General features: G+C 40.0%; 1 protein-coding gene across 2 annotated transcripts in view; it reads left to right on the forward strand.

Moving 5' to 3' along the window:
- Nucleotides 1-14,256, forward strand: part of cubn (cubilin (intrinsic factor-cobalamin receptor)) — a 30,420-nt gene that overhangs the window by 12,873 nt on the left and 3,291 nt on the right. For both annotated transcript variants that reach the window (XM_027015307.3, XM_081695675.1), the window contains exons 28-57: nt 1,417-1,598; nt 2,795-2,969; nt 3,163-3,344; nt 3,667-3,823; nt 3,929-4,045; nt 4,179-4,292; nt 4,410-4,538; nt 4,628-4,760; nt 4,881-5,086; nt 5,365-5,739; nt 5,849-6,046; nt 6,207-6,353; nt 6,481-6,671; nt 6,808-6,976; nt 7,116-7,287; nt 7,385-7,563; nt 7,682-7,891; nt 7,975-8,115; nt 8,202-8,383; nt 8,633-8,804; nt 9,020-9,217; nt 9,382-9,531; nt 9,632-9,753; nt 9,864-10,089; nt 10,172-10,359; nt 10,481-10,637; nt 10,745-10,894; nt 11,090-11,278; nt 12,424-12,553; nt 13,292-13,509. In XM_027015307.3, the coding sequence (XP_026871108.2) occupies nt 1,417-1,598; nt 2,795-2,969; nt 3,163-3,344; nt 3,667-3,823; nt 3,929-4,045; nt 4,179-4,292; nt 4,410-4,538; nt 4,628-4,760; nt 4,881-5,086; nt 5,365-5,739; nt 5,849-6,046; nt 6,207-6,353; nt 6,481-6,671; nt 6,808-6,976; nt 7,116-7,287; nt 7,385-7,563; nt 7,682-7,891; nt 7,975-8,115; nt 8,202-8,383; nt 8,633-8,804; nt 9,020-9,217; nt 9,382-9,531; nt 9,632-9,753; nt 9,864-10,089; nt 10,172-10,359; nt 10,481-10,637; nt 10,745-10,894; nt 11,090-11,278; nt 12,424-12,553; nt 13,292-13,509 (5,259 nt within the window). The remainder of the gene's footprint in view (nt 1-1,416; nt 1,599-2,794; nt 2,970-3,162; nt 3,345-3,666; nt 3,824-3,928; nt 4,046-4,178; nt 4,293-4,409; nt 4,539-4,627; nt 4,761-4,880; nt 5,087-5,364; nt 5,740-5,848; nt 6,047-6,206; nt 6,354-6,480; nt 6,672-6,807; nt 6,977-7,115; nt 7,288-7,384; nt 7,564-7,681; nt 7,892-7,974; nt 8,116-8,201; nt 8,384-8,632; nt 8,805-9,019; nt 9,218-9,381; nt 9,532-9,631; nt 9,754-9,863; nt 10,090-10,171; nt 10,360-10,480; nt 10,638-10,744; nt 10,895-11,089; nt 11,279-12,423; nt 12,554-13,291; nt 13,510-14,256) is intronic.

Consider the following 14,256-nt stretch of genomic DNA (forward strand, 5'->3'; position numbering starts at 1 on the left):
AAATAATGTTACTTAATGTAACCTTAATGTACAGTATTACTAATGAAAAATATTATAAATCTTTAATGTGTATTATGTTAGCCTTCTGTGTTTGTGTGTAGTCCATATTTGACGTTCTGTATGTGTGAGAATAGGGTGTCATGCAGCTGATACCCAGGCAGTAAGTAACTGGCCTCACGGGTGTGGCTGCTGTTATTTGTACTCCCACACTAGACTGGACCCCAGCACTTAAACTCACAGCACACTGGTGTTTTCAACTAGCACTAAGCTAAAATAGCATGACATCATCACTTGGAAATCAGGAGTCAGGGTTTCACCATGTGTATGGAATAGCAAAAGTGAATGGAGGAAAATTATTATATCAGTTCTGGAAATAATGCAGTGGTCTTTTCCTGCAACAGGATAATTTTCTCAAAGAGAGATGCACACAGTAAGAAAGGGAAGAATCAGCATTAAAAGTCTTCATACTTGACAAAGAGATCCTGTCTAAATGGGTATTAGTACAAAATATTTCATTGTTGTCTATAGTCAAAGCGTGTGGTGCAGACAACCATCCATTCACTATTAATTTCCCTGAAGGCCTGTGGGCATAAGAGAGATTGATCCTATTGATTAAGCAGATAATAGATGGTATGGTGGTTAGAGTGCAACATTTCTCCCTGGACTTTACTGAATATCATTTTACAGTCACTTCATTATGCTAGAAATATTACAATCTTGTGTTACTAGTGCTAAACTTTATGGCATATAGCTGACACTTTTATCCAAAGCAACTTACAATTATGACTGAATACAGCTTGTGCAATTTAGGGTTAAGGGCCTTGCCACCCAACAGTGGCAACGTGGCAGTGGTGGGACTTTAACTGGCAATTATTAGTTGAGTACCTTAGCCACTGAGCTATGACTGCACCCCAGACAAACAGATGTTTTCCTATAATGCATAACCACATTAGTTTGTTCTTTTTCAGACTTACATCTCTGCTCAGAGTCCCTCCACCACACAACCTTTGATTTCCTAAAGATCAATCTTTGATTTGCTAAAGGTCAATCTTTGATTTCCTACGTATGTCAATCAGATGAGGATGAATGGCTGGCAGTATAAGACAGCCCATCCACAGGGATCACAAAATAATGTGTCAGAGGTGGCTATATGCTCTCCTGCATCTTTCCAAATGATCAGAGAGAAATCATGGTCATAAATCCTGTGTTCTTGTAGCTCACATTAACATCAGTCTTATATATACATATATATATATATATATATATATATATATATATATATATATATATATATATATATATATATATATATATATATATATATAGTGAAAATGTTTTTAATCAGTTCCTGCCCTTTTTAAATATAGCCAAATGATATGAAGAATTATAAAGAAATCAAATTATTCTCCCATGCAGGTTGTGGGGGGGATCTCTTTGGGCCCTCTGGCTCTTTCACCAGCCCAGGCTATCCTAACAAGTACCCAGACAACCGGGAGTGTGTGTGGTACATCCAGACCAGCCCTGGCAGCAGTATCACTGTCACCATCCATGAGTTTGATATAGAGGAACATCCCAACTGTGACTATGATATGCTAGAGGTAAACTAACATCATTTATTTTAGTCTCTGCCTTTCTAGTCCCCTTTCAATATCCTTCATCAGAACCGCTGTACTGTAAACCAAATTAAACACACTCACACTGAAATCAGTAGTCCTTGCCATGAACAGTTTACATTTTGGTATAAATATGAATACATGTTTCTCAGGGTGCCTCATACTGATACCTGTCTTTAACCCTGCAGTTGTTTAACAACAGAACACATTATTATTATTATTATTATTAGTAGTAGTAGTAGTAGTAGTAGTAGTAGTAGTAGTAGTAGTAGTAGTAGATACATTTATATAGTGCCTTTCGCAAACCTAAAGATGCTTTACAGACAGAAATCAAATTGCAAAAAGGGACATTCTCCACAGCAGACAATGTAACTTTGTCTCCTAATTTGGCTTTACATTTACAAAGTTAAGGCTCCTTTTCATATTAGCTAAGTATGTTTAATTATATTTTGAACTAGTTAGACTGACTCTACAGATGTACACTATATTGCCAAAAGTATTCACTCACCCATCCAAATAATTGAATTCAGGTGTTCCAATCACATCCATGGCTACAGGTGTATAAAACCAAGCACCTAGGCATGCAGACTGCTTCTGCAAACATTTGTGAAAGAATGGGTCAGGAGCTCAGTGAATTCCAGCATGGTATCGTGATAGGATGCCACCTGTGCACCTGTTTCGTAACTTGTAGCAATAAATTGTACAAATTATACAGGTGTTGCTAAATGCAAAAGTTTGTTTTGTTTTTTTTGTTTTTTTTTTCTAATACTAAACATTATAAATATGAGCCTCCAGTTAGTGTGTTGGTGCATGGAAAACTTATTGGGCACACTGAGTTGGGGTGGTGCCGCTCTTTAGTTAGTGTGCTGGTACCTACTTTTGGAATGCTGACCTCCACTGTAGCAATAAATGGAAGAGGTGTCTTGCATTTCTTTCTGCACAACACAAACACATCACATTTATGCAGTGCTTGTCCTGTTTTGTTAAACAGACAAAACAACATTTTTATTGTTGCCATGAATGTAAAGAGTGTCTTTTCTTCACTTGCACTACCATGAACTGTACATCTGACTGCTTCCTACTGTAGTATAATCCAAACAGCAGCTGAGCAAACATCTTTCATATTGGCATTTATAGTCCTGGAAGTTGCATGACAGCTTTTAATTCTGACATGTGTGCAGGTGTATGGTGGTCCTGACCTGAATGCCCCACAGCTAGCCAAGCTCTGCACGACACGACCACCCAGTAACCCCATGCAGGTGTCCAGCACGGGTAATGCTGTCACTGTTCGGTTCAAGAGTGATGAGAATGGGAATGGCAGGGGCTTCAATGCTAGCTGGCAGGAGACTCAAGGAGGTGGGTGCAGCATTTTTTTATGCCCATACCCCTTTAACAATGCACTTCTGTCTAAAGCCATTCTGTTTATGTGAGTTTATTCGTTATTTATTGAGCTTTATTAACTACTGTATCATCCTTTACATTGGTCTGTTGAATGGATGTGTCATCAATGGAAAATTTCTCTACATGCTTTGCTCTCTGATATGTTTAGGATGTGGAGGAGTTGTTGTAGCTCCCAATGGAGAGATCCATTCCCCTCAGTACCCCAGTCACTATCCTAATAATGTAGACTGCTCCTGGGTCATCACTGTGGACACAGGCCACCGGATTCTTTTCAATTTCACAGACATAGACATTGAAAGTCATTCCTTGTGCATGTGGGATTATGTGGCTGTGAGTGTGCTTATTGCTCATTATCACTCATCTTCATGATAAAGTCTAAGCTCCAAAACTGAACAAGGCTTCCATTCATTTTGTGCATGACCACTACATTAAAAGGATATTTAATAGCCTTCCCACTCTGAAGGGGTTATTTGTATTCTGTCACTGGAATACCATGTGTGTGCCTAATTTTCTCTAGGTCTACAGTTTGGCTTAGAATCCTCAAACCCTTACATCATGATTATTCACTAAAAATTGAGCCTTATGCACACACAGTTAATGGAGATTAAATATGATAAATCATTTCACTCAGTTTTCTTTCCTTATACTGCAGATCCATGATGGGCCAGAAGAGTCCTTTCCTCTGCTGGCCAAAGTGTGTGGTTCCTCCAGACCTGATCCCATCATCTCCACACAGAACATCATCTATGTTCGCTTCAGATCAGATCTTAGCAACACTCACAGGGGCTTCAGAGCTGAGTTCTCAGAAGGTCAGTCATGTTATGAGTCCTCCACAACTGAAGCATTTCTGAAGCATCATGTACTTCACTGCCATATGAAGGGCTGCAGGACTACTGTATTTCCTTTCTTTACAGCGTGTGGAGCCACTATCATGGCCGATGATGTGGGAGGTGCTATTGCCTCCCCTCGCTACCCTTTCCTCTACCCCAACAATCAGAACTGCAGCTGGATTATCATAGCACAGGAACCATGTGTGTGGTCAAGTCTCAGCTTCCTACCTTCATGCTTTTTCTTAACCTCAATACTAAGCTCATTCTTGTATAGTTATGTTATATAATTCTGTTTTAGCATTTTAATTTGTGCTTGTATCTTTTCTATGGCCAGTTACACATGTAACGCTGTCCTTTACCGACTTTGAGCTGGAGATGCTGAATGCCAACTGCTCCCATGATGCAGTAGAAATCTTAGATGGTGACAACTATGGGGCGCCATCAGTTGGTAATCAAGTTGTTTTGCATATCTCCCTCTTATAAAGTTTGAAATGCTGTATGCAGAAAAGGCAACTCTTTAGTGCTCTTATTTTATCTTATATATTTATATATTTTTATTTTAAAGGTCGCTACTGTGGAAGTGACTTACCCCATCCAATCACTTCATTCAGCAATGCATTTGTGGTGAATTTTGTGTCAGACTCTTCTGTGACCAAGAAAGGCTTCAGAGCAACATACATGGCTTCAACTTCAAGTAAACTTTCATGAAGTTTAAATTGCATCAAGATGAATTAGATTAGCTTTTGTCTGCTTTATTTTAACCAATACAATTACTTAACTCAGGCTGTGGTGGAAATCTGCACATGGAGTCTGGGGCCTTTAACAGTCCCAACTACCCAGATGCCTATCCACCCAATACTGAATGTGTATGGACTATAATTAGTTCCCCTGGCAACCGTCTCCAACTCTCCTTCATGTAAGCATGTTCTTGGTATTGCTCCCACCTCAGTAGTAAAAACCATCTAGTGATGACTAAGCTGTTGCTCTACTCTACCTTAATGTTTTTTTTTCTGTATTGTCTCTGCATTTAATGCAGTCTGTTTGAGCTGCAGCAAAGTGAAGGTTGTAATAATGACTACCTGGAAATTCGGGAGGGAAACTCTACTGGTGCGCTGGTTGGCCGATTCTGTGGGAACTCACTTCCCTCTAACTACACCTCTCTCATCGGCCATGTCCTCTGGGTCAAGTTCATCTCTGACTCCTCTGTCAGTGGAGCTGGATTCAGGGCCACATTCTCACATTGTGGGTTTAAACACATTCAGCTATATGTGTTTAACATGTCAATCATTTTTGGTGACTTTTTGATGACAGCAATTGTGTATATATATATCTATATATCTATATATCTATATATATATATATATATATATATATATATATATATATATATATATATATGTGTGTGTGTGTGTGTGTGTGTGTGTGTGTGTGTGTGTGTGTGTCTCAAATTGACTTGATTATTGACTTGAGATTGTTGTGCCCTAGATCATTATTCTTTTATTAATTTCATGTCTTTCCAGTGTATGGAAATGATATCACAGGTAGCTCTGGCCAAATTGCCTCACCTCTGTATCCTCGCACCTACCCTGAGAATGCAGACTACCGCTGGACCATTACAGTCAGTGGAGACTCCTATATTCAAATCCGTTTCCTGGATATTGATATAGAGGACCTGTATGACTGTTACTTTGATCATCTTAAGATATTTGATGGACCCAATGTCCATGCATATCTCCTGGGAGTGTTTTGTGGTCTGTTTCTGCCTAACTCGGTGAGAAGTTCTGGGAGCACCATGACTCTGGAGTTCAGATCAGACTATGTGATTGGAGGAAGAGGTTTCCTCATTGAATGGACAGCCATCCAAAACTCTGGTCCTTTGCCTACTATACCACCAGGTCAGATTAGCTACAGAGTGACTACTGTTTTATACATATGTGATGCATATGTCATCTATATTTTGTACTAAATATAGAAAGTTCCATAATTTAGCTTGTTGTTCCTTAGGTGCTTGTGGAGGAGCTCTCATGCCTGAGGACACTCCGAGGTTCCTCTTCTCTCCTGGTTGGCCTAATCCGTATGAGCCAAATCTGGAATGCTCATGGGTAATCCGCTCACCTGACTCCATTGTGGAACTCAATCTGCTGTATATGGACATCGAGAATCAAGACACATGTTTGTATGACAGCTTAGTCATCAGGGATGGTAAGAATGTTGGGTTTGGAACCACAGCTATTTAACATTAATCATGGTGTGAATTACCGACCTTTTCCTTTGTCACAGCATAGAGATAAAAGTTAACATCTCAATAATTTTTGTACTTATGTGCCTTTTAACCTTGTAACCTTGGTTATTGTATTTCCAGGTGACACCAACATGTCCCCTGAGCTGGCAAGGCTATGTGGTCGCGAGCTGCCTGGTTCACTCCATTCAACAGGTGATGCCATGTTCCTGCGTTTTATGTCTGATGGCAGCATCAGCGGTAGTGGCTTCAATGCCTCCTACTCTAAAGGTGAGCTCCCAAACCATAATCCAGCACTCCTGTTCCATGCAGGTTATAGCAGATGTATATAGCATTGAATGTTAACTGCTTCACATGTTACTTTGAAGTTAAAGCATTAATGGTTTGTGTATGCCAGGTTGTGGAGGTCTGCTTCATGTAGACAGAGGAGTACTCAGCTCCCCCCACTACCCACAGAATTACAAGCCTAACCTGGACTGTAGCTGGCATGTAATGGTTACTCCAGGCTACAGAGTTTCTGTCACCTTCCTAAGTCCATTTCAGGTGCAAGGCTTTGGTTCTGGCTGCAGTAGTGGAGACTACCTGGAGGTAAGGTCTGGTTTGGGAGAGAGCATTCATTGTATTCTAAGGAAGTGTCACTGTTGAGAGTCAGATAGGTTACATTTGTGTGTTTTTTGTGCATTATGTCTTCTTTAATATTACCTACAAATGTAATACTCTTTAGTTAAGGAATGGGCCAGATGGTAATGCACCATCTCTTCATGGTCGGTTGTGTGGATCCAACCCCCCTGCTGTCACACAGACCACTGATAACCATCTCCACGTGCGCTTTATCTCAGATGCCTCAAATGAGAGCAATGGCTTCAAACTGATATTTGAGGCATACAGTTCTGGTAAGGTCTCATAATTAGTTACCCACTTACCTAGTTATTTTGTAAAATATATTTATTGGTTTGACTTTAATGACAACTAAATTAAATGGAAATTAATGTTACTAAATGAGATAAAGGATAAACGGCTTTGATTTTTCAGCTTGCGGAGGGACCATCGAGTTGAATGATGGAGATCCACCAGGGTATATTACATCACCCAATTATCCATCAAATTATCCACAGAACATTGACTGTGTCTGGATTATTTTGGTGCCCAGTGGAGAGTCTGTGCAACTGGACTTTGAGGATTTCTTCATTGAACCAAACACTGGGTATTTGTCACACTTCTTGTTTTGTATTTGTCAGTATACATTAGCTTACTTTTGGTGAGCAGTGTTCACTAAATCTTGCCCCAACCTTTTTTCCTAGATGTTACTATGACTACCTGGAAGTACGTGATGGTGCAAGTTCGAATGCTGACCTGGTTGCCAAGCTCTGTGGTGATATGCGGCCATCTACTCAACATTCCAGAGGCTCTGCTATGTACCTTCGCTTCCGCACTGATCATAGCATCACACATAAAGGCTTTAAAGCCAAGTACTCCATAGGTAACCCAAACACTAAGAGATTCCAAGTTTCCTTGTTTATTATGTTGGTTCATATTAGTTTGCTAGTTTACTTGTTCATTCCGTTGGTTAATGACCATATTTTATTTCAAACAAACAGCTACATGTGGTGGCACATACACTGGCCAGAATGGTATCATCAGAAGCCCAGGATACCCAGATTCAAATTACCCAGACAACTCTATTTGTGAGTGGTACCTGGAAGGTCCCACTGGGCACTATTTGACCCTCAGCTTCACAGACTTTAACCTCCAGAGCTCCACAGACTGTAGTGATGATTATGTAGAAATTCACGAGTACAATGCTTCGGGTGAGTCACACAGCTCGAATGTAACAATGCATTATTTTGTTTACCATGTAAACAAGATTTTAATCAGTTTTACTTTTGTCCAGGACGCTTTCTAGGAAAGCACTGTGGAAGCAGCCTGCCAGCACCCATGGACACAGGAGACAGTTTTGCATATGTGAAGTTTGTGAGCGATGGCAGTGGTAATGCAAATGGATTTAGACTTTCATTTGAAGCCAGTGTAGAGGGTAGGTAAACTACGAAGAGAAAGGATTTGGTTTCAAAATGTTGATGCTCGAAGCTATTGTCCTCTTTGGTGTTTATTCTCTGACAGAATGTGGAGGGGATCTGAATGCACCCTCTGGGACAATCTCATCACCAAACTACCCCAACCTTTACCCCCACAATCGACTATGTCGCTGGAGAATCACTGTGCCTCAGGGTCGCAGGGTCACTCTTACTTTTAATGACCTTCGGCTAGAGGACCACAACAGCTGTATGTTTGACTATGTGGAGGTGAGTACATCCTTGTGTAATCTATTTTACTTCTGAATCCCATGAATAACAAATAAAGCCTTGATACCTGGGTATGGTTTAATAGTGGTTAGAAAAAGTAGTTAGATTCTGTTTGGTCATTCTGTGTGTTTTTAGCATCTGCTCATAAAACAGATAACTTTCATAATTATCATTGTCTGATACAACACTGTCCTGACATGGTTGTGGTAGTACATTAACCCTTGGTTCATTTGACAATGTGGTTCTTAGGTCATCAATGGCCTGCTGTCCAATGCCCCTCGTTTGGAGCGGTTCTGTGGCTCTGTGCCTGCTGGCACTCAGGTGAAGTCCTCTGGCAACACTATGACTGTTATTTTTGCCACTGATTCCTCTGTGTCCAATGGTGGATTCACTGCAGACTACTCCTCTGATGAGGCAGCAGGTGAGATATGATACAGTCTATGAGAACTCAACAAATCTAAATATTTATTAAATTAATTAAATTAATTAACATTACATGCAAATCAATTATGTAGTCGATAAAACACGATTGTACTACTTATATTAATGTACTACTTATATTGTACTACTTATAAACTTGTGTTGAGTTTTGTTGTGGTTAGTCACTGATTTTTTTATTTTTTTATTTTTTTACAGTGTGTGGAGGAATCCTCAGTACCCCAGGGAACTTTACATCACCTGACTATGGTAATGGTAACTACAGCAACAACCAGAACTGCGAGTGGATGATCCAGAATCCTCAGCATGTGAACTCCTCCATCATCGTACTCATACAGGACCTGCATCTCGAGCACCACCAGACTTGTGACTGGGACTACCTTGAGATCAGACTCGGTAAGTGACAAAGCAAAGAGACATAGAAGAAATTTTAATATAGTTTTTATATCAGAATGTACTGACATGCTCATTGGCTCAGTTGAGTTTATGTTCCATTATTCCTATTGAAAATAAACAGGAAATAAACTACTTATGAAGATCACATTTAAATCCCTTTTTAGGTGATGTAAATGGTGAGCTTCTTGCCCGTTTCTGTGGTCAGAACACTCCTCCAGTTCCCATTGTGGTGTTCACTGCCCAGCTCTGGGTTCATTTCCTATCTGATGAAGCTGTGGTTGACTTAGGATTCAAAGCTACATATTACTTCTCAGGTAATTTAAATACATGATGCAGAGATATAGAAACATTTTTGATCTCTGAACTACAAAGAATTTAAGAATGCTGGTTAAACTGAACGGTCCCTTCATTTAGATTGTGGAGGTGCCCAGAGTGGTGAAGGAGGGGTCATTTCTAGTCCTCATTACCCAGAAATCTACCCTAGCCCAAGTCGTTGTGCCTGGCTTTTGGAGGCTCCAGAAGGCCATACCATCACAGTAAGTTTATTTTGAAAATAAAGCTTTGTTTCACACACCACATTATAATGTTTGGCAGAATTATTCTTCTTCTATAGTGGGTGCTAATAGTATACTTTTTCTTTGTCCAGCTAACATTCACATACTTTGAAGTTGAAGAACACAGCCAGTGTTCTTGGGACTCAGTGAGTATCTTTAATGGTGGATCTCCAGGTGCACCTCTCATTGGACAGTATTGCGGTCATTCATCTCCTGGGACAATCCAATCAGGTTCCAACAAGTTAGCAGTGGTGTTCCTGGCTGACCACTCTGTGTCCAAAGGAGGGTTTCTGGCTACCTGGTCAACAGACTCTTCAGGTATTAACTCATCAACAAATCTGAATATTGTTATGCTTAATATTTGGCCCTTTTACTAATTTAAGATCTTTTCAATCTTCAGGGTGTGGTGGGGTTATACATGCTGACTCTGGCACCATAAAATCCCCCAATTACCCTCAGAACTTCCCATCTAATATTGAGTGTTCCTGGACTATCATTGCTCATGAGGGCAAGCATTTGGTAATGAGTTTTGCCAGTGACTTCCAGATACCTGACTCCAGTGGACAGTGTCAGAGTAGTTACATCAAGGTGACTATTTGGAAGACATTTATACACACATTTTATTTAAACAGAATGTTACAGGCCTTTCAAAAATATTTGGTCTAACTTTATTTATTTGTTCTTTCTCATCTTTATTCCTGTGTTTCAGGTGTGGTCTGGTGACAAAGAGCAGAACAATGCTCTCTTGACCACTGGCTGTGGTTCTGCACCTCCTCCTGCCATTATTGCTCCCTTCAATATCATCACTGCACGTTTTCAGTCTACTGAGACCCCTGGCAGAGGCTTCTTAGCCACCTTCTTCACACGTGTGTACTGCAGGGTTATAATTTAGGATATGTTAAACTTAATCTCCTTTTAGTCCTTTGGACTTCACATATTCATGCTCAAATCTGTTGCTGGTATCTTCCTTTAGAGTGTGGAGCAAACTTTTCTGCCTCTGAGGGTCGTGTGGTATCCCCCAACTACCCGGATTTGTATCCCTCCAACTCCAAATGTAACTACAGCATTGATGCTGGAGATCAGAGTGTGATCATCATCACCTTTAAAACTTTTCAGATAGAGGGTAGGTATTTTTTTGAAAAATCATGAACTTAGATGCCAGATTTCATCTGCAGCTCCTTGTATTTTAATCTTTGCCTTGAGTCATCCAGGAAAAGCTTTCTAATGAATGTGTCAAGAAACTAATTTTGTGTGTCAAACCCTATACACATATACACAAATACTTAACAAATTATTATATTTGATGCTCCTCTTTCAGCTGAATCAACATGTATGTATGATGGAGTAAAGATCTATGGAGGTTTATCTTCGAATGCCAATCTTCTTGCCACTCTGTGTGGTAACACCATTCCAGGGCTTTTCTCCACATTCGGTCCCATGCTCCTTAACTTCTATTCTGATTCTATCATCAATGATAAAGGCTTCCTGGCTGAATACATGGCCATCCGTGAGTGCTATACAACATAACCAATTTTACACTATTGTACTTAAATATTTGAGTTATACACTGTATTTATTTTTATTCTTTGTCCTTATAACAAGGAGATTGTTATAAAATTACATTATTTCTATACTTGCTAGCACTGATCTGTATATGATCCTGTAATAAGAGTAAGTCACTTAGGTGATCTAGCTTTCAGTACTGTGACCTAGATGGGGCTGATATGGCTGTAGGTTTGGCAGTGGCCTTGTGTGGGTCTGGGTTACTAGAAGCAATGTCAACTGAGGATAAATATGTGGAATGAATGGAATGAAGGGACTCTGCACTTTTCAAACATTTAACAGGGATTTAAAATCAGGGGCCAAATGCCAGGTATATGTAGGTATATACAGACAACTGACTTCTCTGTGCTCAGATACACATATTTTCACACACACCTATGTAAGATCATGTAGGCCATAATTCATACTTTTCTTTTCTAATACACTATCATGTACATATTATCACACTTGATTCATACACTATCACATGCTATCATAATTCTCCCACTCACTGTCAAATTAAGATTTTCTGAGGGTGTATTCATGGGAGTTTGATAGTGACTGTGAATGAATATGAGTAGTGAGTGTGAGAAGTATGATACATGACAGTTTAATGGTGTGCAGAATGGAGTGTGTGTGTGTGTGTGTGTGTGTGTGTGTGTGTGTTTGTGTGTTAGTATTTGAATGAAGTCAAAGGTGAATCATGTCCTAAATGGCCTTTCATACCCACACATACACAGAAGTGTATTTACTCAGAGTAACTGAGTAGAGCCATTCATTTTAGAGGTCTCTGACCTCTGTTAGTCAGACATTGTGTCTTATGCTGTCATGTACCAAATATAAGACATTGACTAGAGGAAAAGCTTTCATTTATTGATGGATTACTGGAAGAGGATTACTGGTACTGTGGTGAAGCATAGGGGCATGTGTAGCATCACCCAGACAACAACTCCTTAGTCCAGCAGTGACTAACTGAGTTTATTCAGATATGGTGTGTTTTGTTGTAGGACCACAAAGGCAGTGCTCCAGACCATATATAGTGCAAATATAGTTCTACAGTAGTTGTAGTTTAGTTTTGCATATGTAATGATGACAATGTTTTTTTTACAGCATGTGGAGGTATGTTCAATGGAACATCAGGAACAGTAAGCAGTCCTGCTGTTTCCATAATCAACTACCACCACAACATAAACTGTACCTATCACATCTTTGTACAAGACAATCGCATCATTGAACTTAAGTGAGTCTGAGTCTTTTTTACTTCATTACTCATGCTCTGTCATAAACTCTAGTACTCAGTGGTAAACTGTAACCACAGACCTGAGGACATGAATAGTAGCTGATGAAAATTAATTTGATATCTTATTGCCTAAAAGCATAAAACACTGGATTGGCTATGTTTAGTCTTACGAAACTGGTGTGAGAGGATGTGGATGGGCTTGTTATGATCATAGTTTAAACACTCCTTAAACCATACACAGGCTTTACATTACTCCACTTCCCTAGCAGTCAAAACTTGCTAATGTCTGGAACCTCTGTTGTGTGTCTTAGCATTACTGGCCATATTTCTCTTAAGCATCAAAATCCCTTCTGTGAGCCTTACCCTATCATTTTAGTCCAACACTCAAATGTTTTAGAAACAAGACTTCCATCATATGCTTTGCTGTCTTCTGTCCTCCATCTTCTGCTCCTTCTATGAGACACCCTGCTGTTCAATGAGAAAGGCATGCTGGGTCTCTCCATCTGTTTCCCTTGCAGGTGCTAGACCTTTTGTGTAACCAATTCCACTGAGACATTGTGCACTGTGTCTGTCATAGAGGAAGTGCTTCCCTTGCAGTTCCACAGCTATTATAAATTATTCCTTCATGCTAGCAGCTATATTCTGTTAGAAGGTTGCAGGTGTTTATCCCATGAAAGATTTTTCGGACAATTGTGTAGTGCTTCATTGTTCATACATTTATGTTCCTTCATCTCCAAGATTCAACACTTTCCACCTTGAAGCTTCTTCAACCTGTAACTTTGACTATGTGGCTGTCTATGATGGATCGAACACGTTGGCTCCACTCCTAGGACAATTCTGTGGGGCCGTGCTCCCCCCAATGCTCAGGTCTTCGACCAATCAGATGTTCATTGTATTCAAGACAGATGCATCAGTGGATGCTGCGGGATGGAGGGCAACCTACAGAGAAACTTTAGGTACAGTGTATGTCCTTACAGATGCCCATCTGTTACTATGAGAATATCCTGCACAGTCACACTACATAAAACAAATTTTCTTTCTTTATCATTGTTATATAAAGCATCTGTTACAGGGAGAAATGTAGGGTTTTTAGTCCACATTCCGGGCTCTAATTAGGAGTTTTATTATGCTGTCCCCTAATCTATCCTGTAATGCAAAAAGCACACAGGCATATTTACAGAGTGAGTCATCCAGAGGCTTTACAAAGGGGCTTGAGGATGGAAGAGCAAAATACAGGGGTGCAGCCTGTTGCTTCAAAATAGCCTTTGTCCCTCAAGGTGCCCAGTGTGTCAAGCTCTGTACAAATATCAGAACCCATTGAGCAGAAGTAGACTGTTAAAAGCCAATCAACATGATGCTCTTTCAGTTTCTCTGTGAGTAAGAGAAAGCAGGAAGGCCATGCACTCCATGCTCCAAGGCATAGCACGTCCAGTATAGCACCTCTACTACAATAGAGTTCATTCACACTGGTCTGTCTGGGCACTGCCTCTGTACATGGAAAAGAAGGCCAAATATTTTCAGACCAATGCTGCCAAAGGGCAGAAATATAAGGGCAGTGTTGTTATTTGCCTGTTTGTTTGACATTTGTGGCAAACTGAAGAAATGTTTCTAGTGCTGCCTGAAGCTTGGTGTTCCTATCTGTCTGTTTTTCTGTTTGAAGCCCATTACCAATACACTGAAAACAATCATAACACATCCATTTA

This window comes from Electrophorus electricus, chromosome 14 (assembly GCF_041902795.1).
Source record: "Electrophorus electricus isolate QZ-2024a chromosome 14, ASM4190279v1, whole genome shotgun sequence".
In the NCBI taxonomy this organism is placed as follows: Eukaryota; Metazoa; Chordata; class Actinopteri; order Gymnotiformes; family Gymnotidae; genus Electrophorus; species Electrophorus electricus.